Source organism: Notamacropus eugenii, chromosome 6 (genome assembly GCF_028372415.1).
Source record: "Notamacropus eugenii isolate mMacEug1 chromosome 6, mMacEug1.pri_v2, whole genome shotgun sequence".
In the NCBI taxonomy this organism is placed as follows: Eukaryota; Metazoa; Chordata; class Mammalia; order Diprotodontia; family Macropodidae; genus Notamacropus; species Notamacropus eugenii.
In genome coordinates, this window is record NC_092877.1 from 44,378,096 (window position 1) to 44,403,981 (window position 25,886).

General features: G+C 38.5%; 1 protein-coding gene across 2 annotated transcripts; it reads left to right on the plus strand.

The window, feature by feature from the left end:
* Nucleotides 1–7,453: 7,453 nt before the first annotated feature.
* Nucleotides 7,454–25,435, plus strand: OLFML1 (olfactomedin like 1). 2 transcript variants are annotated; one of them, XM_072619711.1, is made up of 3 exons: nucleotides 7,454–7,821; nucleotides 9,491–9,776; nucleotides 22,516–25,435. In XM_072619711.1, the coding sequence occupies exons 1-3, from the start codon at nucleotides 7,702–7,704 to the stop codon at nucleotides 23,286–23,288; spliced, it is 1,179 nt and encodes a 392-aa protein (XP_072475812.1). In that variant the 5' UTR covers nucleotides 7,454–7,701; the 3' UTR covers nucleotides 23,289–25,435. The 2 variants fall into 2 exon arrangements, with proteins under 2 accessions (XP_072475812.1, XP_072475813.1); XM_072619712.1 differs by having other exon boundaries at nucleotides 7,463–7,821; nucleotides 9,437–9,776.
* The last annotated feature ends 451 nt before the right edge of the window (nucleotides 25,436–25,886 follow it).

A 25,886-nucleotide genomic window follows, 5' to 3' on the forward strand; every position in this document is an offset into this window, starting at 1 on the left:
GCTTTTCCCCAGCTGTTTCAGCTGTCTGGAATGCTCTCCTTTCTCATCTACAAGTTTCCTCAGTTCTCTTCAAGTCTCAGTTAAAACCTCACCTTCTGCAAAAAGCTTTTCCAAGTCCTCTTTAATCTTATTGCCTCCTTTCTAAGGTTACCTAAGATTATCTTATTTATACATAATTGTTTGCATGTTGTCTCTCCCATTAGACTGTGAGCACTTTGAGAGCAGGGACTATTTTTACCTTTCTTTGTGTCCTCGGCATTGAGCACAATGCCTGGGGTAGAGTAAATGATTAGTCAATGCTCAGATGACTAAGTCTCACAGTTCTATGACATCAGTATTTGAGGCACTACTATTCCCATTTCATCAGTAAGGAAACCAAGACTCTGTGAACTTCAGCAACATTCCCAGGGTGACACAGGGACAAGACTGGAACCCAGATCTTCTTGACTCAATGTCCAACACTCTAACTACTCTGAGCTCCCAAATGATAAAGGAGCTTTGGAACAGGCAGCAAATCAATGAAATTTCATCCCTTCCCACGAGTCCAGAGCATCATACTAGATGCTAGCCAATCCCTCACAAGCACAGGTACTACAGCAATCTGAAACCCAGGGTCACTCATGGCCTAAGACATTGCCCAAAAGATTTTAAAATCCAGAGAAATAATACAGAGGGGAAACAAAACCAAAAAAAAATCCAATCGTTAAAGAAAAACTCTCCCAAAATGATAAAGAAATCCTGCCATGAAGGAAAACCAAGGTACAACACTACTGCAGAGTCAACGCCAGAAGAGATTCAAGAAACACCAAAAGGTGAAATTAATTACATAATGAACACATTAAATTAAAGGAAAATTCTATTTCAAGCATACAACACTCTCCTCCCCACTCCAAAAAAAGGAAAGAGATAAAGGAACTTGCAAAAAAAATGCAAAGCAACAAAGAATTTGAACTACCAATGAAAGAAGGAAAAAGCAGAGTAAAAAGAGCTGTACAAAGATGAATGGGCAGTGAGGATAAAAATTGAAGAACAAAATCAGAATGTCAGAGGACTCCAGAAATAATAAATGGCACTGTCAGATGAAATAACAGTTTTGGAAGAGAGATCAAGAAGATCGATTCTTTGCTCTTATATTTGGATGGATCAGTGACTTCATGTTTACAGGCACTCCCTAACCAAAGCAGATCTTCTCAACTTAAGGAATTTTTCTCCCTGGCTTTCCATAAAATCATCACAGATGACCAATCCAATGGCCTGCAGTCTTTTCTTTCTTTTTTTTTAATTTATTTTTTAGTGAGGTAATCAAAGTTGACTGACGTGCCCAGGGTCACACAGCTAAAAAGTGTCAAGTGTCTGAGGTCATATTTGAACTCAGGTCCTCCTGACTCCAGGATCAGTGCTCTATCCACTGTGCCATCTAACTGTCCCTCTCCTCTCATATTTTAAAAAATATCTTGGGGATTACAAATGTGGCACTCAAACTATCTTCTCACTTACATGAATGACCCATCTGCTGTGGTCCCCTGCCCTAGCATAATATCTTTACCACCCCACCAAATCAACATTGGAAATTGTGCTTTCTCTTTTCCCGTTTTTCTGAGTGCTCCCTTAGCAGATCCTTAATGAAAAAAAATTATGAGTAGCAATATCAAAGACATCACACATTTTGAGAAATTTTGCACCAAAAAACACCCAAAAAACCCCCAAAAAACCCCCAAGCTGCCCAACATGTTATTAGGGTTATTTTCTGTTGTAAATATATGTTATAATATTTCATTTTATGCGGAAGATTGGTTTATGTGTTAATAAAATTGTAATAAATTCTAAACAAAATTACAAGACTCTTTGAATTAAAAAAATTGCTGTTAAAAAAAGTTTTCCTAAATGCAGAAGAGCCAATCCTCTTGTTTTAGCCCACTTTCCTTCAAGATCAGTCTATGGATTAAAATGTGAAATCCTCTGCATGCAATAATTCACACATTCATCATATTGCTATTGAAGCTATGGAACTGAATGAGATTGCTAAATGAGCAGGGAAAGAGAAGGAAAGAAAGGACTAATGACAAATCCTTTGGAAATACGCTACTGAAAAGGATCAGAAAGAGAAAAAGGTACCACAATCCTGATGATACGCTGCGTGGACTTAGGAGTCTAGTCTTTAGACAAGCAGCATACAATCCATCACAGGCCTTAAAAAGTCAAAACTTTTCCAGGTGAGTACGATGTGTGTATTCCATCAGCATAAGCTTTCAAGTATTCAGGGTCAACTTCACATTTTCACAGAGTAGCAGAGGAGTTTGATGAACTTATAGAGGGGAAAAAACCTCAAGAAAAGATTCATAATTTAATAAATATCATTGGGAAATTGCGACAGTACTATGGCAAAAAACAAACATAAATTGTCATCTCATGCTAGCTGCTATAATAAAGTTCATCAGGCTTATGAATGTAAGTATAGAAAAAGCATTAAAAATAAGAAATGGGAATAGTAATTTTGTCTCAACTTTGGGGGCAGACAACTTTTTTCATTGGGAAAAATAAAAGAAATTTTAGGCAATGAGATAGATGGAGTTGGTTTCATCACAAAAATTTATAGGAGAATGCATTACAACTGAGATAAAAGGAAAAAGAACAGATGGAGGGGAAATATTTGCACCAAATATAACAGATAAAAGCATGACATCAAAGGTATACCAAAATGTGACATAAATATTTAAAAGAAACAAAAAAATGCATTTCACAATGGATAAATGATCAAAAGATACGAAGAGGTAATTTATTTAAAAAACCATACACAAAGTATGAAAAAATCACTTGTGAAATGTTCGGTGTTGGCAATCAAAGAAATGTAAATTAAAACAATCCTGAGCTGCTGCCTCACATCTACCAGATCATCAAAAATAAATAAAACTGGCAAAATTCAAAGCTCATGGGACTGTGGAGAAACAGGTGCATTTATATATTGTTGGTGGAATTATAAATTGGTAAAAATCTTCTTCATGTACTCACAGAATATCAAAGTCCAAAGGGACCTCAAAGGCTCTTTAACCTAATCAGTACCTGAAATCTAAGATCCCTTTCTACTGGAAATATATAGTCCTATGGTGATGTCCTATAACATTTATAAAAAAAAATTATTATACTACATATGATCTTCATAAGAACAACTATAAAACAATAATGCCCAAAATAAATAAAGTCCTCAATAACTGAAGAAAGTGTGATATACTAGATATAAAGGTATTTGACACAAATACATAAAACCAAGAATCATTCACCAATAGTTAAATGATCAAAGAATATCAAAAAACAGCTTTCAAAAAAGAAATAGAAACTATTAATAACTATTTGAAAAGTTCATCTAAATAGGTAAGAGAAAAACACAAAAATAACTCTAAGATGTCACCTCTTACCTAGTAAATTGTTAAAAAAAAAAAAAAGATAAAAGAAGACAGACATATGGGTGCATTGTTGGTGAAATCACAAATTGATCCAACCATTCTGGAAAACAATTTGAAGTTATGTGAGAAAAGTCATTAAACTATTCTTACCATTTGACCCAACACTCCTAGAACTGAATATATACGTCAGGGAGATCCAGTGCCTGAAAGAAAAACCCACATATACCAAAACATGTATCGTAGTATTTTTTTGAGTTAGGGAAAAAAAGGAACTGGAAACAAAGCAATTGCTCATCCACTGGGAAATAAACATGAGGAATTTATACAATCATGAGAAGACTTCTATGAACTGAAGCAGTATGCAGAATGCAGAACCAGGAGAATAATATACACAAGTCACTATGGTAGTATAAACGAAAACAGCACTAAAAGAAAACTGAATTCAGATAAATGGCAATGCCCAATCACTGTCCTATAAGACAGATGATACACACTTTCCTCCTTTTAGAAAAGAGGAGGGCAACTATTGATGCAAAACTTGCTTACCATATCAGGTAGTTATTTTGTTGGTGAATTTGACTTAATTTTTTCTTTGTTAAAGGAAGGGGGTAGGGAAAATTGGAAAACTACTGTGATAAACAAATGTGTCAATGAAACATTAAGGATAATAAAAAAACTAGAAAAACCATTCAGTGTTCAAAGATGGATCAAATCATGTTGCTAAAATGACAGTATTGCCCAAATTAACTTACTATGATCATCAAAATACTAAGAGATTCCTTCATATAACTGAATAAAATCTTAATGAAATAGATATGATGACTTGATTACTTACATGAAACCTACATGGACAGGACCTAACTTCTGGTTGGTCTCCGTTTCCTGTAGGATAACAGAAACACTTTCCTCCCAGAGTTGTAAGGAGGATAAAATGAGATGATATTTATAAAGGATTACATAAATGCTAGCTATCATTATATAGAAAAACTAAGAGTCAAAAATATTAAGAGACATGTGGAAGAAAAATATATAGGATAAAGGTAGACTTTATCTTAGACTTTAAACATAATGCAAAGCAGTTATAAAAAAACTATTAGGTAATAGGCAAAAAAAGAAAAGAAAGTCAATGGAGCAAAATAAAGATACCAGATATGCAATCTAATACAAATAATAGATTACTGTTTGTTAAACCTATAAAAAAATACAGAGAAGAATAATTGCTTAACAAATGGACTTAGAAAACTGATTAGCAAATATGATGGGAAGTGGTTTTAGAGAGGGAGACTTGGTCTTACTCAAGAAGAACGTAACAAATAAACGCTAAAGTAGGGATGGGATGGAGGTGGTTTATTTCATACTTCAATTCAATTCAAAAAGCCTTTATTAAACTCCTACAATTTGCTAAGCACTATGGAGTCTCAGACAACTTTTTTCATTGGAAAAAATAAAAGAATTTATAGGCAATGAAGTAGATGGAGTTGGTTTCATTACAAAAATTTACATGAGAATGCATTTTAATTAAGATGAAAAGAAAAAGAACAGATTGAGGGAAAATATTTTCTAGTTACTCACCAGATACAACAGTGAATTCCAGCTGGATAATAGACTGAAGCATTAACAACCAAAAAAAAAAAAAAGTAAAAAAGCATTTACGAAATTGGAAGAAACCAGAATGGCACTTTTCTTAATTACAGAGTTGACGATGATTTTGATTCTACTAAACAGAAGGAAATACGAGGGACAAGACAGATATGCTTGATTACGTTAAAATGAAATTTGTACAACCAAAAATAGAAATAAAAACAAAGTAACAAATTGGTGTAAAATATTGTCAGATTATGTTAGATAAAAATTTGACATCTAATATATATTGAATTGCTGAAATTTTACAAAGGTAACTTATAGTCCCTAAGGCAGGGGTGGGGAGGTCGCATGCGGCCCTTCAGGTCCTCACATACGGCTCTTTGACTGAATCTTTGGATTCTTGAGGACCTGGAGCACCACACATGGCCTGAAGGCCACAGTTCCCTGTCCTTCCTGAGGGATAAACGTTCAAGGGACACCAATGAAACACAAATTGGAAATTATTATGATAACGGAACTTATAAAGTACTTTAAGGCTTATAAAATACTTCAGATATGTTTACTCATTTGATAATACTCACAAAATTACTCTACCTCTTTAATAAGCAGAGACACTAATTGAAACAATTCTCAGGAGCCATCTTCTACACTCATTAAATGGCAATCAAAAAAGATTAAAGCAATTAAAGTCATTGTCTTAGTTGTGAAGAAGCAACTGCAAACATTCATTGCAGTTGGAATTGCAAAGTAATAAGATATTTTGGGACAGCAAAAAATCTATGAAATAAAAGTCACCAATAAAAACCATACTCTAATTCCATTACTGGCAACAAATGTGGAGTAGATGTTATTATTCCTCCCTTTTGACAGATTAAGGAAACTGAGGTTTAGGATTAAGGAAACTGACACTGTGTCCACAGTGACACAACCTAGGAAGTATCCGAAGCAGTATCTGTACTTGTCCATTCCTGACTGCAGGTCTAGCCCTCTGTCCCCTGTATCCTAGCTGCCCAGTGCAGCAATAAAAGTCAAAGGCTCACACGCTGCCGCCTCAACAGTCATAATTAGTGGATGTTTCCCCTTTGTGATTCCCCCATGGGCTACCCAAACACCTGACTATCACCAAGCACTGGAGAAGAATTATTGTATTCTTCCCCAGAGCAGCCCATCATACTTTATCCATCTCCCACCAGAATCTTGGACTTTGTCCCTAGGAAGCCAGGGTCTGATAGATAGGTAAGCTTTTGCTTGATTTTGTCTTGAACCAGACCTCCATGACATTTTGTGGCAATCTCCATTCCATGCTGTCTCATACATACCCCTCTCCCCCTCTTTTAGATTCCTTTTAGCTTCCCCAACTAGAAGATAAACTCCTGGAGGACAGACTGCCTTAATTACTTGTATTTGTAAATACTTCCTAAATATCTGTAAAGTAGAGACAATAACAGCACCTGCCTCCCAGGATTGTTATAAGGATCAAGTGAGATATTCACAAAGTGCTTAGCACAGAGTAGGCACTGGGTAAAAGCTAGCTGTTTTTATTTTTTTTAATATAAATCTATACTGGCTACATGACCCTTGGCAAAGCCCTTAGCATTTCAATGCTCCAGGCGGTTCTCTGATCTTCAAAATTACAATGAAAAATGGGTAAGTACAGATCTGATTGGAATTAGAAATTCCCTCTGCCAAGGAAATTACAAATCTGGTTTGATCCCTTCCAAAAAAAAGTCTCACTTCATATAAATGATACTGCTTTACAGACAAGGAAATTGTGGATTAAAAAAAAAAAATTAGAGACTTATACAAAGTCATAGAACTAGGACTTGAAACCTAGGTCTTCCTAGGGCTAAGTTCAGTACTCTGACCACTGGACCACTAAGGCTTCCTTCTGCTACATTGGTTGTAACAAGTGGATTTTTAGTGGGTAAGTAGTGCCAGTGACACAGGCTGCTCTTGAGAGAAAATTTCTCAGGTTTCAGGATGGAACCTTGAATATTGTGCTAGCCCTTAGTACAGCGTAGGTTTGTGGTGACATGCATTTTCATTACTGCCTCCTGTGCCTTTAAAACTGCAGAGGGAATCTGGACATCTGGACAATGGGTGTGGTCTCCCAGTAAAGCTCTGTAGGAGCTTTATTTTTCCTAGGGCCTGGGAAAGCTGAAGTTCATTTCAGGCCAATCATTCAACTTTAGAAAACATAAAGGGAAGTTTTTCAGTGAACTAGAAATATCAAACTTAGAAGGAGAAATTCAAGAAAGAAAAAAAAATTCCCCCCCACAATGGAGCTTTAAGCAGTCCCAGGCATTGGTAGGTGGCAATTCTCTGCCCCCAACCCCTCCATTCAGTGCTCATGATAGTAAATCCCAAGTTTCCCCGCTCCCACCAACTTCCCCAGGGAGGCATTGTGTAACATCCTATGGCACTGAAAACACTGATGCCTGGAACTCCTCACATGACCAGCTCACACATGAACAGCTGGATTTGATCATCAGATGGCCTGTTGGTTGGAGCAAACAAACATTCTTCGGTCTGTTTTCCAAAGGTTTGCTGCGACAGTAACCAACTTCAACCGCTGTGTCCCCCACAGACTCTGACTCTTTAGGCTGTACTTTCAAATCACAACATCATTCAACCAGTTTCCCCAAGGTTTCTTGGGTGATCATTTTGCTTCTTTGTTTCCCACCCCACCCCCTTCCCCCAGTGATCTGGTGGCATCATGACAGCTCAAGCTAGACCCTTCTTATTTCTCTGCCTCATGAGTTTTCTTCTTCAACCGCAAGATGCCCAAGACCCAGATATGGTCCAATACATCTTCCGACGCTTTCAGATCTTAGAGGTAGGTATATTGGAATGGCCATAGAAATGTGTTGTTCCTTTGCAAACTTCTGCATTTTCATTTGTATTTTTAAAAAAACATGCCTTACTTTTCTCCTGTTCTTACTGTGACCACCTTGACAATGAATCATGTTGCTGAAAAAGTAGGTGCTATTGTTGAAGAGAATATGTATTTGTAAGTATGTGTGGAGGGAGAGAGAGAGAGAGGAGGAGGAAAGACAGAGAGAAAAGCTACGTGGAGGATGTGTTAGGAGGACCTGAATCCAAGTCTTTCATCGACCCTGGGCAAGTCATTTAAATTCCCAGTAGTCCAGTAACTTTCCAAGACTGTATATTACAAACTAGTTTCTGACCTACCTCAGTAGAGGGAATTTCAGTGTCTCTGTATGTATTTATTTATTTATCGTATTTATTTTTTATCTAGACCTTTGGTTTCATTGGCATGGGGAGTTCCAGTGAGAAATCCCTTCTAAGAGTTAAGTGATGTGCAACATACAGTCTCAGAGAGTCTCCTAGGGCACTGTGACTTACATGGGCTCACCCTGCTAGGAACGTATCAAAGACAAGCTTGAACGCCCGTCTTCCTGATTCAAGCCCATCTCACTATCAGTTATATTATGTTGCCTAAGATAATGTGGAACTAGAAAATTAATATCATTTTTAATCACACAACACTCTCAAACTGACAATTTCTTCTGCCAATTTGTTAGATCGGCATCCAAATTAATAGAGAAAAATAAATTAGAAACTTAATTCTGGGGGTTTTTTTCTTTCAAGTTAAATCCAATTTTTTAAATGAAGTAGTCCATAGTTTATATTAAATACAGTTAATTAAAATAAAAGAGAGGGTGTGTGATCCTGTTTTTAATACACTAAGAGCTGATCGATTTTTGGTTTTCTCTGTCAAAGCATGTCCTATACCTAATGGTTATTTGGAATCAATTTCAGAGAAATTAGATTCCAAAGTAGTATCACATTTTTTGTTTACAGTCCTGGTCAAAATACTGCCCTTAAACAGGGTAGCCAAATCAACATGATTCTAAGGCCACAAAACTGAATTTTTAAGATGTGAGAGATCATTGCTGCTGCTTCTGTTGCCAGAGCCCCACCTGTCCATCTTACCTCCTTAAACACATACGTTGTAGTCATGGACACTTGGCAGTCTCACAACTGCCCCTCAAGCAATCCCACCTTGCTTATAGGCACCTAAATCTCTCCAAGTTCTCCTCAAAAATAAAATTGCACAATATCTACATATATGTCTATAGTTTCCTACTCTCAGGGGAAATTGTTTCAGAAAGATGAGCATAAAATATAGAAAGAATACCCCCAAAAATCACTCTGGCCATTTCCCCATAATCTGGAACCATTATCTGGAAGGGAAGGTCAAAGTCACACAGCAAATAAAAACATTTCATTTTACATGTTTTTGCTCTACTGAGAAAGGAAAAAGGAAAGGAAAAGGGAAAGAAAGGGAAAGAGAAAGAAGGAATGAAGGAAGGGAAAGAGAGAGAAAGACAGGAAGAAAGAGAGAAAGAAAGAGAAAGAGAGAAGAAAAAAGAGAAAAAGAAAAATACATAAAATAATTCTATTTTGCTTTTTTTTCCATTTGCTAGTAACTATACATTAGGAAATAAAGTCTGAAATCAGTATTTGTTTTCTGACTTAAGCAAGGACTGGAAAAGTGTCGCCAAGATACAAGCGCATACATTCAAGAATTCCAAGAATTCTCTAAGAAGGTCGCTGCTGACCTGGAGAGATGCCACCTTTATAAGACTGAATATAAAAATGAAGTGGATCACTTGGGGGGAAGAGTTGAAAGAGCCCAACGTGAGATTGACTACCTAGAATACATTAGGACATCTGAGACTTGTATAGAAGAGGATAAGATGGTGATGGAAAAGCAGATTAAAGACCCTGAAGAAGAGCAAAAGGTCAGGACTCTCCTTAACACAAGTAAGAAAGTTTTCCTTTTCTAAACCTTCTGCACCAGGTTCCCACTCTGGGGTGGGGGAAGGACTCAAATTTAGAATAGGGTTTTGTCAACCTTTTTTGTGTCATGGACCCCTTCAGGTATCTGGTGATGCATATGGACTCCTCAGAATAATCTTTTAAAATACAAATATATAAAATGCATAAGATTACAAAGGAAACCACTTATATTAAAATAGTTTTAAATCAGTTTGTGGACTGCAAATTAAGAACCACTAAGTAAGAGGGATAACTAAGATGGAGTAACCAGACTTTTGCCCCAGAACATCTAGCCTAAAAGGTGCTACAGCATTTTCAGTCCTTTGGTATGCTAAAGTGAACTCCTTCCTCCTGTAACTATGTTCCCCTTGCCTCTGGATGTCTGCATCCCCACCACTAGGCCCTGCCTGGCCAACCCATTCCTCAGCTGAACTATGCCTTTTATGCTACTTCCCTCAGACATAAACATTTTTAATTACAGTTCTACCGAAAGTACTCGATGGGCAGAATAGCTCTGGTCTTTAATTGGGTAAAAATATACACATAAAGGAACACACAAGCATATACAGAGGAATATAAAATGGATCATTCCCACATGTGCATGCATTGGTCATCTCTAAGAAAGCAGCATTTCCACGGAAATGTAATTATCCAAAGATCCCAGGTCAGCCACACAGCAGCAGATGTTCCCTAGACTGACTGAGCTCCAGGAAAGTGGGTCACACCTTCTGCCTGGTTACAACTTTCAGAAAGGATGGAAGGATGATTTAATCTCCCAGAACAGGGAAGGCAAGAAACTGTCTTAGCAGCAAGGAAAGGGTGGCCTTCAACGGAAAAGTCAGACAGCAAGGTACTCAGGAGAACAGCAATAAACATGTCATGGTTTCTAACGAGAACTCAGTTTGTATTTTATTTAACCTATTTATGCCGCTTTGGAGCATGGTTAAACCAACCAGAAAGGGCTAGGATTATAAACTAGGTCAGGTACTTGAATTCTGTAACCCAATTGCACACTCAAGGCTATGCAATTAATAATATTTAAAAACTTATACAATAAAAATAAGCCCTGTTTCTGTGTAAAATGAGGGGATTGAATTGGATGACATCTAAGGTCCCTCTCATGTCTAAATCTATGATCCCATGATACTAATGGAATTAAATAACTTCACATGTTTATGTAAGCCTCCCATTGTGACATAAGAGAAGGCAATACATATATTAGAACACCATTCATGAAAACGGGATTATTTGCAAATTAGTCCACCAAAGTACTAATAAGTAAGGACTGAATTAGTCCTGTCCAAAATAGCTAACAAGCAGCTAAATGGTTCATTGGATTGAGTGCTAGACCTGGAGTCAGGAAGACCTGAGTTCAAATAAGGCCTAAAATACTAGCTGTGAGACCCTGGGCAAATCCTCTAACCTCTGTTTACTTTAATATATGGGAGAAAAAAAAATGGCAAACCACTCCAGTATCTTTGCAAGAAGGCCCTATGTATGGTACAGTCCATGGGATCATGAAGAGTCAGGCATGACTAAACAACACAAAAATAGCTAACACCAATTTTTAATTTTTTTATTTTATTTTAATTTTAAATGTATTATTTATTTTTTTACATTCTTTTTAAAAAGCTTTTTGAGTTCCAAATTCTGTCCCTCCCTCCCCTTCCCATACCTATTAAAAATGTAAAAAAATAATACAAAGTTTTTTTAAAAGAACTTTTTTATTCAAAGTTTCCTGAAAGTTTTCAAAAGCATTTTGAAATTTTTCTCCTTTATGTAAATTAAAAATTTAGTAATTTTGCCTACTTTGTTCAAGATCAGAAATACAAAACATCATACCTACTCTGAAATTTTGTGTTAGCACCACAGGAAAGGTAGTGCAACCAAACCAGAGGTAGGAAGGGAACCAGTATGGCCCATTACCTGGAAACTCTACCATCACTTCCCCCAACACGGAGGTTGTCTATATCTAACGTATTTAAGTTGTTTAGAGAATATAGTCACTGAAACTGAAACATGGACTGGTGGAAATTAAGCATAAATAAGGATTTGTTGTTATTGTTTTGTTAATATTCACATATTTTAATAATACAAATAAGTCAGATTACACAGTTTTTGTTTCAGTTTTTTTTAATATCTTTTGGGGAGTTCAGAAAGCTTCAGCAGATCCAGCAAAAGAAGTGTCTTTATGGAGGCAACATCTTAACTAGAGATTTATCCAGAGGAAAAGTACAGTGCCAAGTCAGGGGTGTCCCTTCTGTGCTTCTCTGGTCCACAGCCTTGTCAGTCCATGAGACATTGAAGCTTTCCTTGACAATGCCAGGGGTCCACGACTTCCTTGACTATCAATTCCTTCTCTGGACTAATCCATAAGGCCCAACTCTCAGAGGACATGATGACCCTCTCCTTCTTGGAAAACAGAGAAATAAGGTCAGCAGGGGAGTTCCCACATAGATGGAGATCAGGAATAGGAAGACTGCCAAACAACAGAGTGGCCAGGTCTAAGAGTGAGAAAAAAATCAGAGAGAGGAAGTGGTATCAGATACAAGTGGAATCAAGACCAGAAATTCAAAGCAAAGTCTGAAAGGGGAGCTCATTAGAAGTGAGGTCCAGGTTTCAGCACACCTGAGTCAGATGACAGATTATCCAACAAGCTAGACAAAGAATTCAGGTATAATCTGTCACACCATAAGCTCATATGCTGTAGACACATGAAGGTTTTACATCCAGCCTTGATCTGGCCAGCTCCTTTCTTGTCACTCATCCAAATCCCTGTCATCTGATATCCCCTACATTTATTCATTTCCAGGAAATGAACAGGACAGTGAGCATCATTCTTTTCCCTTGATCACCAGGTGCCAGATTTGAAGCCTTAAGATAATTTGGGGACATGAAGGTGATGACCTGGCTGCCAAGTCCTGTACTCTGGTCCATATCCTTCTCATTTCAAATATCACAGGTGCCAGATTGCCTGTGTCTGTGGTAGTCAAGGATTTCAATCAATTGACAAGCATTTACTAAGCACCTATTTTGTGCCAGACATTGACTAGGTGCTGGGGATACAAAGAAAAATAAAAAATAGTCCCTGTCCTTAAAGATCTAACATTCTCATGAGGAAGACCACATATTCACAGATCAGTAAATACAGGGTATAAACCCCCAAAATGCACAGTAATTGAGAAAGACTGGAAAAAAATCAGGAAAAGTCTTGAAGTGAGTGACATCTGAGCTGAGCCTTGAAGAGATCTAACAGTTCAAAGATGTGAAGATAAGGAGGGAGGGCATTCCAAAAATGGTAGCCTGTGCAAAGACATGAAAACGGGAAATAGAAAGTCATCTACACAACAAATCAGCCAGTTTATCTAGGCAGGGTGGGGAACCTGCGACCTCAAAACCATGTGTGGCTCTCTGGGTCCTCAGGTACAGTCCTTTAACTGAATCCAAACTTCACAGAATACATTTGTCCAGTCAAAGGGCCACACTTGAAGACCTGGAGGGTCACATGTGTCCTCAAGGCCATAGGTTCCCTACCCCTTCCCTAAGAGCACATAACACAATTCTAGGGGAAAAATTCCCACCACTAAAAGGTGAAGTCCTCGAGGCATAGTCCTATTGTGGGTCTCAAGGCCATTGTAGAGAGATGGCCTTTATCTCAGCACCACGGCCTTTGCTACAGCCTTTCCTACAACTCGTGTAACAGCGTTGTCCTGTCTCTCAAGAACTAAAGTTCTCACTCTGTAGTTTCTCTCTGCTTGCCTCAAGCACTTCTGACCCTTTTTATGTCATTACTTCCATCTCCAGGATGCTTCTTCCTCCTGGTTCTTTCTCCCAGGAACCTCTGTTATTCTTCAGAAGCCCTCACTCTTTTTCTTTGTGTATGTGTTCCAGTCCATGGAACCATGGCAAAGCAAATGCTTTTCCAAAGGAATCTGTTCCTGTAAACCCACTGCCCCAAATCCTCTTGGACCTTTCCACATCTGCTTGGCACATTATTATAAGTACCCACTGTGAGCCAAGCATTGTGCTAGACGCTTGGGGAATATAGCATGGATTAGGCGACCCCTTCCCTTCTGGAAAATACAGTCAGGTTGGTGAAAGTTTTGTTGTTCAGTTGTTTCAGTCAGGTCCAGTTCTTCTTCCTGACCACATTTGGGGTTTTCTTGGCAGAAATATTGGAGTAGTTTGACATTTCCTTTTCCAGCTCATTTTACAGATGAAGGAATTGAGGCAAACAGGGTGAAGCGACTTGCCCAGAGTCACACAGCTAGTAAGTTTCTGAAGCTGTATTTGAAAGCAGGTCTTCTTGACTCTAGGCAGCTAGGTGGCACAGTGGACAGAGTGCCAGACCTGAAGTCAAGACAATTCATCTTCCTGGGTTCAAATCTGGTCTCAGATATTTATTAGAAAGAATAGAAATAGGCCTGGGAAAACATATTTCTGATTCTCACAGACAACAGCTAAAAACAACTCTAGTTTGCGTGAGAGCTTTGGCAGTTATCCTCTAATTTTTAATCACATGCACTTGAGTTTAGAAAAAACTGAATTTGTTGCTGGCAGAAACACATGACAAAAGCACAAAAGATGCGTAAAGGAACTAGGTTGGAAGTTGCCCACTCCAGCTATACCTTATAGTTTTGCTCCAAGTTGATTTTCATGGAAACAAGGGACATTATAGAAAATGAAAAGTACCTAGTTACCTTAGATTCACATAGAACTTTGTAGTTTTTCTAAAAAGAAACCTTGCAGTGCTTTGAAAGGACATACAACTGGGCATGACAGGTGTTAAAAAAAGAATGTTCTAACCCCACATCAGATAGAAGACTGAGATCAGGAGAGTTCAATTCAAGAGACAGATTTAAAATGTCTAAAGACTTCTTTAGTTAGTTGGTTGATTGCAGTAGGCTAGGAGTTTAAAAGAACTGGAAATAGCTCCTCGAGCTATCAAGCTAAAGATAGGCTTGCCTCTTCCTCCTCCTCACCCCAAGCTACATACTAGCTGCCCAAGACCAGCAGTTAATTGCAGAGTAAAGCAGCAGCAGCAGCAGAGAAACCTAAAAGAGGGCAGGACCAGCAGTGGAAACATCCATAAGGAAGGGTATCACAGAGATAACAGATTAACAGAAAAGTCCAGTTCAGAGAAGGAAGCAGTTCACCCAAAGACATCACCAGAAAATACTGATTACTGTCAGAGGTCTTATTATCCTAGATGTGTTCCTTGGCATATGTGTTACCTACCGTTGTACCCCACCGTACATGTCCCCCAGTCACACATATTCCCCACTAGCGTCTCTTCTCCCACCAGTGGAAGGGTAACCATTGGAAGAGTCTATCCGGGCCAGGAGTGGGGAACCCACATGGTGGAAATCTTTCTTGCTACACACTACGTTGCTTTATCAAGTATCTTTTGCTTTAAATTAATTGGCTCTGGTTGGCTAATAAAAGAAATACATCAGAAGAATCTTATGAGCTATGTCTTTGAGTGAATACTGATCCACACCCACAATAAGCCTCAAACCTGGGGCAGTTCATATTTACACTATACTCTGGATACCAAAAAAGCAAATAGTATTATATAGTGAGGGGGAAAAGGCATAGAAAGTTCCTCCCCCCGCCCCACCCCGTCCCATCCCTACGCACTCCCTACCCCTGCCAAAAAAAAAAGGGGGAAACTTCAATACAGATAAAGCTCACTCAAGAGAGGGGGGAGAAAAGATGCTGAAACAGTAAAGACGAAAGGCAATAATAGAAGTTTTCTGCAGCCTGACCAGCAGGGAAAGGTGAGAAGGAAGGGGCGGGGGAAGATAGAAGCAGTCTAGATGTTAAAGTTCCACATAAAATCTTCTCACAGATGATAAAGGAGGCCAGTATCTGTTGGCCTTGGGCTTTAGTAGGAATCTACCAATTATATATCTTTCACAGATGAGCAAGCCATCAGGTTACATACATCTTATGAGAAAAAAAGAGAGGACCATTCCAGGAAAAAAAAAACAACAAGGAGCCATTGTTTTCTTTTTTCTTCATTTCTCCTGTACTAAGCCCAAAGATTTACACAGAGTCATTCCTTAATAAGTTAGTGGAATTGAGAATGTGGCATTTGATCTTGGTCTTAAAGGGTATCTTTGAGTCAGGACTGGTCGGCTTTGGCAGACATGTTGTAGGAGTTCATACTTGACTAAGAAGCAGCATGCATCAGAGAACAAAGAGCCTGCTTCAGAAACACAACAGCCTGGGTTCAAATCTCATACTGGCTGTGTGACCCTGGACAAATCCCCTTATCTCTCTCTATCCTAAGCAGTGGATAGAACAGTGGGTCTGGGTCAGAAAGACCCAAGTTCAAATCAAGTCTCAGACACTTAACTAGTGGCATCACCCTGAGTAAAACCTTTAACTTTGGTCTGCCTCAGTTTCCGCATCTGTAGAAAGGAGATAATAATACCTACCTCCCAGGGTTGTTGAAAGGATTAAATGAGATAGTAATTGTAAAGTGCTTAGAATAGTGCCTGGCACATAGTAAGCTCTATGTAAATGTTAGCTAGATAATATTTGTTAAAGCACTTTGCAAACCTTAAAGTGCTATGATCTGCTTTGGTAGAGGAATATTCTTCACCAGGGAGTTCCCTATACTTGCTAAGTTACTGGTTTTGTCCCTAATTAGCTCAGGTAGAAGTTAAACTATAAGACTTTTGAGATATCTTCCAACTGTGAGATTCTGAGAACCTTTTTAGATAGATATAGAAATATACACATATTATGTATATATACATACACACACACAATTGTATATTTCTAGAGATAAAACTTTTTTCCAAAGCCAGTAGAGACTGCAGACCTACTGAGGCAGTAGGAGAATATTAGGTGCCTGAAGTCTGATCAGCACATAGAGAAGGAAAACATGGAGAAAAACTAGAAGTAGGATTTAGTTTGACACAACACCCTTCTCCTAAACAACAGCTGAATGTGCTTCTGTTTATATTACTGTTTTGGAAGGAGCCCGATTATAGCTCAGATTTCAGCTGAGCATGTAACATTCATTCAACAAGCATTTTTTTAAAGCAACTGTTATGTGTAAGGCACTGTGAGAGGTGCTAGATATGCAAAGACAATCAAAAAATAGCCTCAGCCCAATACATTCCTTTGGGGCAGAGGGCAGGAGGAAGTAGAACACTTAAGCAGATCAATATCAGTATCAATATCCATGGATATTGAAATAAATAAAAGGCCAGGAGAGATAGTGCTCCATAATTGGTAGAAAACTTGTCTTGGCTTAGAAAGATTTGTGTTCCAGCCATAGAATCACAGAATATGGGAGCTGGAAGCTATTTCTGTGACCATTTAGTTTAATCTTACATGAAAGGTACCCCTACTATAACAGATGTCCAGGCTCAGCATAAAGTCCCACTTCAGACACATACTGGCTATGTAATCCTGGGCAAATCATTCAACCTTCTAGTGCCCCCAAACAACTCTAAGACTAGAGGTTTCACAGAAGGTGCCAATCTACACCGAGGGGGATTTTCTTCACCTGGGAGTTCCTTATACCAACAAAATCAGAAATACAACTTTTTTAAAGGCCCTCCCAAAATACCACTAGTAAGCATCTCTCCCAAAGAGATCAAAGAAAGAAGAAAAGGACCCATATGTACAAAAATACTTATAGCAGTTCTTTTTTTGTAATTGTAAAGCACTGGAAACTAAGCAGGTGCCCATCCACAGGGGAATGACTGAACAAAGTATGATATATGAAAGTGATGGAATACCATGATGCTGTATGAAAGGATGAAATGAATATTTTGGAGAAACCTGAGAAGACTTGAATGAATTGATGCAATGTGAGATAAGCAGAACCAAGAGAATAATTTCTTCTATGACAACACTATAAAATTGAATAATTCTTAAGAATTAATAACACTTAAGAACTTTTATCAACACAATGGCTAATGAGGATCTTTTCCTCCCAGACTGCTTTAGTTTCTGTTTTTTGACCAGGTAAAAGAAGCCATTCTTTGCCTTACTTCTTACCTAGTCTTAATCACTGAATGACCATTGCCTCAGTCAAACTGAGACCCGGGAAAGACCTTAGTTTAAAAAGACCACGGTCTCCCACTGCATCCAGGGCCATCTCCAGTTGTCCTAATCTATATCTTGCCACTGAATCCAGATGGCTCTGGAAGAAACTTGGCACAGCCCTCCCTCTCTTAAATCCAATTCACTTACAAGTCACAACATCCCCTTCCTGATGTCATGGTCCTCTTTAAGAACAAAGGACAAACAATGAACAAGGACCAAAGATGAATCCAATCCACCCTCTGACAGACAGGCAATGGACTCGTGTAGAATAAGATACATTTTTAGACATGGTCAATATGAAAATCTGTTTTGCTTGACTATGTAGATTTGTTACAAGAGTTTTTCTTTTCTTGTATTCCAGTGAGAGTGAGGACGAGCAGTGGAAGGGAGAAAAAATAAATGCTTATTAATTTTCAAGAATAAAATTTAATTTTTTAAAAGGAAAGGAAGAAAGAAAAGATTTGAAAGCCCACTTTAAATAATTCCTCACTCAAGAGCCCTCAGAGCAGAAGGTAGGCATGGCAAACACAATTTAGATCAACAAACACCAACATAGCAAGTCAAAAGAGACAGTAATAAAAGCAAAAGAGGAGTAAGGTTCGAAATTTCAGTAACAATAGAGCACAAGGGAAAGGGGCATCACACAGCCAATCGGCAGCAAAGCTTTGATTTGTATCCAGATTCTCTGATGCCCAAATCCACTCTGACTCATTCCCAGGAAAGGGAGTACACAGTCATGTGCAAAGTATAATAGATCTGTTGCAACAGATCAGTGCCGAGTGACAGCTCCATGTGTGAATGGGCTGGAGGGAAGCCTTTTTTCTCTCCAAGTTATGGAAGAATCTTTAGTTCCTTAAAGAATGGAAATGCTTCAAAGGGAAAACAAAGGGGGAAAATCATCTGAAGAGGCAGTGAGGAACTTCAAACCTATGTCAAGAGTCTATAGGGTAGATATATTAGGAAGATAGATGATGATGATGATAATAGATAGATTAGACAGGAAAAGATTAGATAGATCAGTGACAGATTAAATGGATAATTGACAGATCAGATGGATAATTGATATATTAGAAGGATAAATGATAGATTAGAGTAAGTGTGTATTTATTAAGTGTTTACTATGTGCCAAGTACTATGCAAGGCACTGGGAATACAAAAATAAGAAAACAAGATGGTTCCTACTGACAAGGAACTTACATCCTAATGTGAAAAGACAAATTGTAAAGGTGAATAGGAAAGGGAGGAGTGAGAAGGAGGGTGCCTGAGAGCATGGAGGTAGAACTGGCTGAATGATGAACCAGTGAGATCATAGGTTTAAGACTCTTCCTATAGAATGGGACACTGGACCCTCTGAGGATGAAGGAATAATAATGTAGATTCAAAGGTACCACCAAGAAAAAGGTGATCCCAGTGCTGGACAAAGACAATAGAGAAAAGTCATGCTGGTCTAGAACTCTCTCTGAAAGGGTGGTTGACTTAACAAGGACAACAGGATGGTACGTCATATCCCAGAGCAAACTGACATGTTGGAAACCCTCACGACATTTGTCAAGGCTGATAACCACTACTCACTTCTACTGATTTATGTGAAGATAAAGGATAATGACAGAAGGAATCTAAAATTAATAAGGACTAGCGAGTCCTAAGCAAAATCCTAAGTTGTTTGTAGGAACAGGAAATGTTTTCATTACTGCTATCTATTCAAAATGATAGATATAGAAGAGAAAGGTAGATTTGAACAATGAACAGCTGTTTTAAAAGATGGCATCTGGGAATAAGATTTGAATTTCTGGACTAGAAGTCATTTATTGAGCATTAACTGACTATACGTCAGGCATTGTGCTAAGCACTGGGGATACAAAGAAAGACATGGTTTCTGCCCTCGTGAACTCCTGGAGTTCATGTTCTAGTGAGGAGACAACATACAAATTAGGTACACAAAAGATATATACACAAATATATGATAAAATGGAAATAACCTCAAAGGGAAGATACTAGCATTGAGAACAGGCTTCTTGCAGAAGGTAAGCTATCTATTAGCTGAGCCTTGAAGGAAGCTATGGAAACTGGACGATGGAGATGAGAAGAAAAAGCATTACAGGCATGGGGGAACAGAATATAATATGAGATATAGGAGTCCTTTGGCTCTAGGCCCAGGATAGAGTGCACCTATAAAGGATCATTAAAAAATATGCTTGCCTGGAGAGGTATTTAAAGTAAAAGTGGATAGAGAGGGAGAAAATTGCCCTCATAGATCTTCCAAGTCAGAGTGCAGTGGATATAACATCACAAGAAAATTATTATTAGAGAAGACTAGTAATTCAAAAAAGACAGTATCTAAGAAAAGCATCACAATGAAAGCTCCATGACCTCAGATGTCTATACATAAATGCACAAAGTACTCAATAGTGACCTAGAGATCTCAATAAATGGAGATAAATTAAATTTCATGGGTGTGACCAAGCTCATGACAGAAATATGGCTATTATTACTGTAAGTGCTATTATTATATTAAAACCACTTACATAGTGGTTTGATGCTTGTAAAACACTATATATACATATATATGTGTGTATATATATATACGTATGTACATAAATGCCAGTCTATTTATACATATATACATAAGTACATGTATGTACATATATAATTTGATAATCATAACAACCTTTTGTGAAAGATACTATTATCACACCCTTTTTTTGTATGGGGAAACTGAGACCCAGAGAGTTTGTGATTTGTCATGTGCCGTGCAGCTAGTTGGTGTCTTAGTTTTCCTGAATATTGTACAATTCTATCTAGTACACTATGCTGATAAAACATTAGTCAATCGTGTGATAATCAAAAATCAAAAATAAAATCTAATGTTATTTTAGGTCATATCAGTAAAAGCTATATGAGTATCCATTGAACAGATGGGGGCGGGGATGGTCGCATTTGTCCTAAAGAAGAAGAGAGATTCGGAAACAACGCAATTGTTTGTCTTCAAGTATTTGATGAACTTTCATGTTAAAGACATGAAACTAGACTTCAATTCCTTCCAAGCTGAATTCTACATTCGATAAGAGGTCTTTCCCAACCGCTCTTAACTCTAGTATCCTCCCTTTATTTATTATTTCTTATTTTTACTGTCTTTGGCTAGTTTGTACACATTTTTTTTGTTTGCTGTTTCTCCCATGAGACTGTGAGCTCAAGGACATAGATTATCTTTGGTATCACCAATGCTTAGCATAATGACTGGCACATAGGAAGTACTTAATAAATGAGGGGAAGGAAAGAAGCATTTATAGTGCCTACTATGTGCCAGGCATTGTGCTAAATGTTTTACAAATATTATTTCATTAGACCCTCACAATGACCATGAGAAATTGATGCTGCTATCATCCCCATTTTACATTTGAAGAAACTGAGGCAAACAGCAGTTAAGTGACTTGCCCAGGGTCACATGTCTGGTAAGTATCTGAGGCCAGATTTAAACTCAAGTCCTCCTGACTCTAGACTTAGCATTCTATCCACTGTACCCTCTAGCTGCCCATTAAGCATTAATAAATATTTGTTCAGTGACAGACTGATTACCTCTGTTTGACACCAAAAGGCAAAAGTTAGAGCAATGGGTAGAATTTGAAGAAATGTCCATTTAAGCTCTATATAACAAAAAACTTAGCGTTGCTGAGAAGTGAGCTGAGTTTACTCAGGAGATAGTGCATTTTCCAGAGGGGGAGGTTGAGAAAGGTGGTGGAGGTAGGTCTGGAGCGCTAGTGCCTTCTTGTTAGACACTAGTTGTAGACCGCAGTCCTGCTGAAATGGAGGCTGGTTTATAGGATCTCCAGGTCTTTTTCTATTCTGTATTAATTAAGCATCTAGTATGGACACAACACTGTGCTGGGCATCTTAAAAAACAACAGCAAAGAATTATAAGAATAAGGAGATGGTTAATAAATCAGCTGATAATAGCAGCCAGCCTGTAAGGCTTGCAAAATGCTTCTCATCTGGTCCTCACAACAACCCTGGGAGGATGCTATCTTTACTGCCATTTTACAAGTGGGTAACCTGAGGCTTATAGAGATGGGGTGAGTTGACCATGGTGATGCAACTAAGTATCCAAGGCAGGATTTAAGATCAGGTTTTTCTAACTCCAGGACCTGTGCTCTATCCACTGCGCCACCTAGCTGCCGCTATGAATATCATGCTTTCATATATTAAGAATCTCGGGGAGTCATCTCAAGGAAATTAAATGAATATATTTATTATTTCCCTTCTGACAGAACCCTTTATAAGAAATAAGAACTAGGATTTCCAGGTGAGGAAACTCTCTTTTCCAGTGCAATTTGGCACATTATCCTTAACTTTCAACCTTGGAACGGTGCCTAAGAACACCCAGGGTCATACATTCAGTATGTATTAGAGGAAGGACTAAACCCCAGGTCTTTTTGGCTTCTGGGACACTTCTCTACCTACTATTCCACATTGGCTTTCCAGTTTCTTATACTTAATCTTTATTTGGATACTCTGTAATCTTCCCATGCCTGGCATTGGACCTAGAAGGAAAGAGTACAAGCCTTCAAGTTTTCTGAGAATGCAGGTACCAAAGTTGTAAAAAAAAATAAAATAAAATAAAATAACCCTTTCCACTATTTTATCTCTTTATGTCCAGGCTGTGACAACATGTTGACAGGCATAAAGTCAATGAAGATTGTGAAGACAACCAAGGATACACATGGCTGTTGGATGAAAGATATTAACAATGATTCCACCAAGATTTATTTCTTAAGTGGCTCCAGAAACAATACTATATGGGAATTTGCCAATATGAAGGCATTTATGGAAGGCAAGCCCACACCCCGGAAGCTTGTCCTGATGCTGTCCTGGCAAGGGACTGGGCAGGTGGTCTATGGCGGTTTCTTATTCTTCCACAACCACGGCACCCCCAATGAGATCATCAAATACAACCTCCAGAAGAGAAGTGTGCAGGATCGGATGCTACTCCCAGGCAGCCATGGCATACCCGTGTATCCGCATACCCCCTGGACTCACATCGACCTGGCTGTGGATGAGCATGGGCTTTGGGCCATTCACAAAGAGTTAGACCTTCTGATCATCACAAAAATAGACCCTGAAACAATGGCCGTGGAGCACACTTGGACATCATTCTGCAGTAGCAGAGATGCTGAGGCAGCCTTTCTCCTGTGTGGGGTCCTCTACGTGGTATACAGTAGAGGGCGCCAAAGCTCCCACATCATCAATTGTGTCTTTGATATCCTGGGAAACATCAACAAGGAGCACATCCCTACCCTGGTCCTCCCCACGCGGCAGAGGGTCCACTCTATGATCCACTACAATCCCCAGGAGAAGCAGCTCTATTCTTGGAATGATGGAAGCCAAATCATCTATAAGCTCCAGACCAAAAGAAAGCAGCCAGGGCCTTAAGAAAGATGGCAAGTGGTGCAAATAAGTTCTGAGGGACATTGTCTATGGAAGATTTTTATAAAGGATACTCTGAATGAGAAAGTAGTTAACAGGTATCTCTGCCTTCTAATATTAGACATATAGTCTAGAAGTGAGGCTGCATAGATAAGCCATCTTTTTTTTTTAAATTGGACCTATAATTCTATTGAAACTCCCACTGAGGAAACCCTCTCCACAAATGTAGATGCAGCAACTCTACCATTTATATAGGCTTAGAGAACCTTCTAGAGCATTACGAGGGTCCCTCAACTAGTATGCATCAGAGGCTAGACATGACCTCAGGGATTCTTAACTCAGAGGCTGCCTCTCCATCCTCTACAACACCCTGCCTTGCTTTTGCCCATGTAATTGATAGAAAGGTAGTTTCTCAGTCAAGAAGACACGTGCTCAATTCCAGCTTCTAACACATTCCAGCTGTGTGACCTTGGGCAAGACAAACTCTCAGTGCCCCCAGACCTAACTCTAAACCTATATATGAGTTGTAGGGCAGTTGCCAGTGTGCATTGATAGAGGGATCTTACTCTCTAGGAGTCCCCTAAACCAACGAAATCACAGCTCCAGTTCTCCATTCCCCTTTCTCCCTCCAAAAAATTAATCTCCTAATTAATAATCATGATAATTTCTTATTCAAATCTTCTATGGCTCCTGAATTATCATTACTATTATTGATAATAACTACAGCCGACATTTAGAATTGGCAAAGTGCTTCACCAACATTAACTCATTTGATCTTTACAATAACCATGTGAAGGAGGGAGTGAATTATTATCCCCATTTTAGAGAAGAGGAAATTAGATAGTGAAGTCAAGCCATTTGCCCCAAGGTCTTCCAGCTGATAAACAGGTCAAATTAAAACCCATATCTTCTGATTCCCAACCCAAGGTTGTTTCTATTATGTCACAGCTACCTCCTAGTTAAATCCAGACTCTTTAAGTGACATTCAAGGCTCTTCATAAGGCTCCAAGCTACCATTATTCCAAAATCGTTCTCTCAAACAGGACTGTATTTCCTCAATACATTTTATGCTTACAGGACATGCAAATTTAAAGAATCCACCCAAAACATTACATGGACTATTTGTGTCTGACCTGTGGTAGAGCATTCCAAGCTTATATCAGTCTGACCAGCCATAGTCAGACACACTGTGACTTGACTCTAGCGTAGTGATGTCATTTTGGTCCTCTTTGAGAATGAAGGATAATAACCAACAAGAGATAAAAAGAACCTTAGAAATCATCTTATCCAATTCTTTCATTTTGACATATGAAGAAACTGAGGCTCTGAAGAAGGGATTTGCCCAAACTCATATAGCTAGTCAATGGCAGAGCTAGCATTTGAACTCAGAACTTCTGATGCCCAAATACATCATTCTTTCTACTATATCCCTCTTTCATACTTCCATACCATACCTCCTGCCATTCCTTCTGCCTAAGAGAATATTTCTCTTTTGCTCTACCCTTCAGAACCAGCTCAAATGCAGCCTTCTCCAGAAATTTGTTTCCTTTTTAGTCATTCCCTGATCAATGGAAACACACTTTGTTTTCAGTTTTCTTCTACCACAGAGTCATATATGTGTGTGTGTGTATGTATGTATGTACATATATTTACACACACACACACACACATACACACCTTTGCTTCTGTCTTTAGTTTCCTTGGAGGTATATATGCAATAATGGGATCATTGGGTCAAAGGACATGGACTGTTTAGTGCCCTTCCTTGTATAATTACACATTGAAATACTACTTTTCACAGCTCCACCAATAATACATCTGCATGCCTACCTTTTGCAACTCCTTCAATAGGGGGTGTCCCCATCTTTTTTCATCTGTCAATTTGCCTGGTATGATGGTAAACCTCAGAATTATGTTCATCAGCATTTCTCTATAAATAATTTGGAGCCTGTTTTGATGTCACCATTTATAGTTCACAATTCCTCTGTAGAAAACAGCTTGACCGTGTATCTCTTAAGGAACTACCATAATATTCTGTATCTTTCTTACAGCCCTTATTACATTCTACCTTACACTTTAGTTATTTGTATTCATGAGCTCCTTGAGGGCAGAAACCATGTTTTCAACTCAATTCAATAAAATTCTATTAAGCATCTTGAGTTTTTCATTTATAGATCTCAAAGGACAGAGACTTGGGGCCACATTCAGCTCTAACAACAGATTTATTGGTAAAATATCCACAGTATACACAAACAACAAACAAACAAATCATTTTCATCAATTTCCTCCCCCTTCCATTCCAATTTCTCAATTATCCATTCTGCTCTGTATGATGTGAAGAGGAATGCTTCATAGTTCTAGGAAAATCAGCCCAGTCCCAAACTACAATCTGTTTCTGGTAGCACTGCCTTACACTCAGGAGGGCAAAGGGACCTAGAACTTTTTCTAGAGGCACCATTCTTGGATAAAGTAGATAGTCCAGGAACCTCTTGAATTTCCCAATCATATGTAAGTTAAATAAGGAGGCATACAGAGGTTGGTAGAATTCCCCTGGCATTAGGAGTTGCCCTCATAGATTCTATTGTACAGTTGTATTCTACTCTC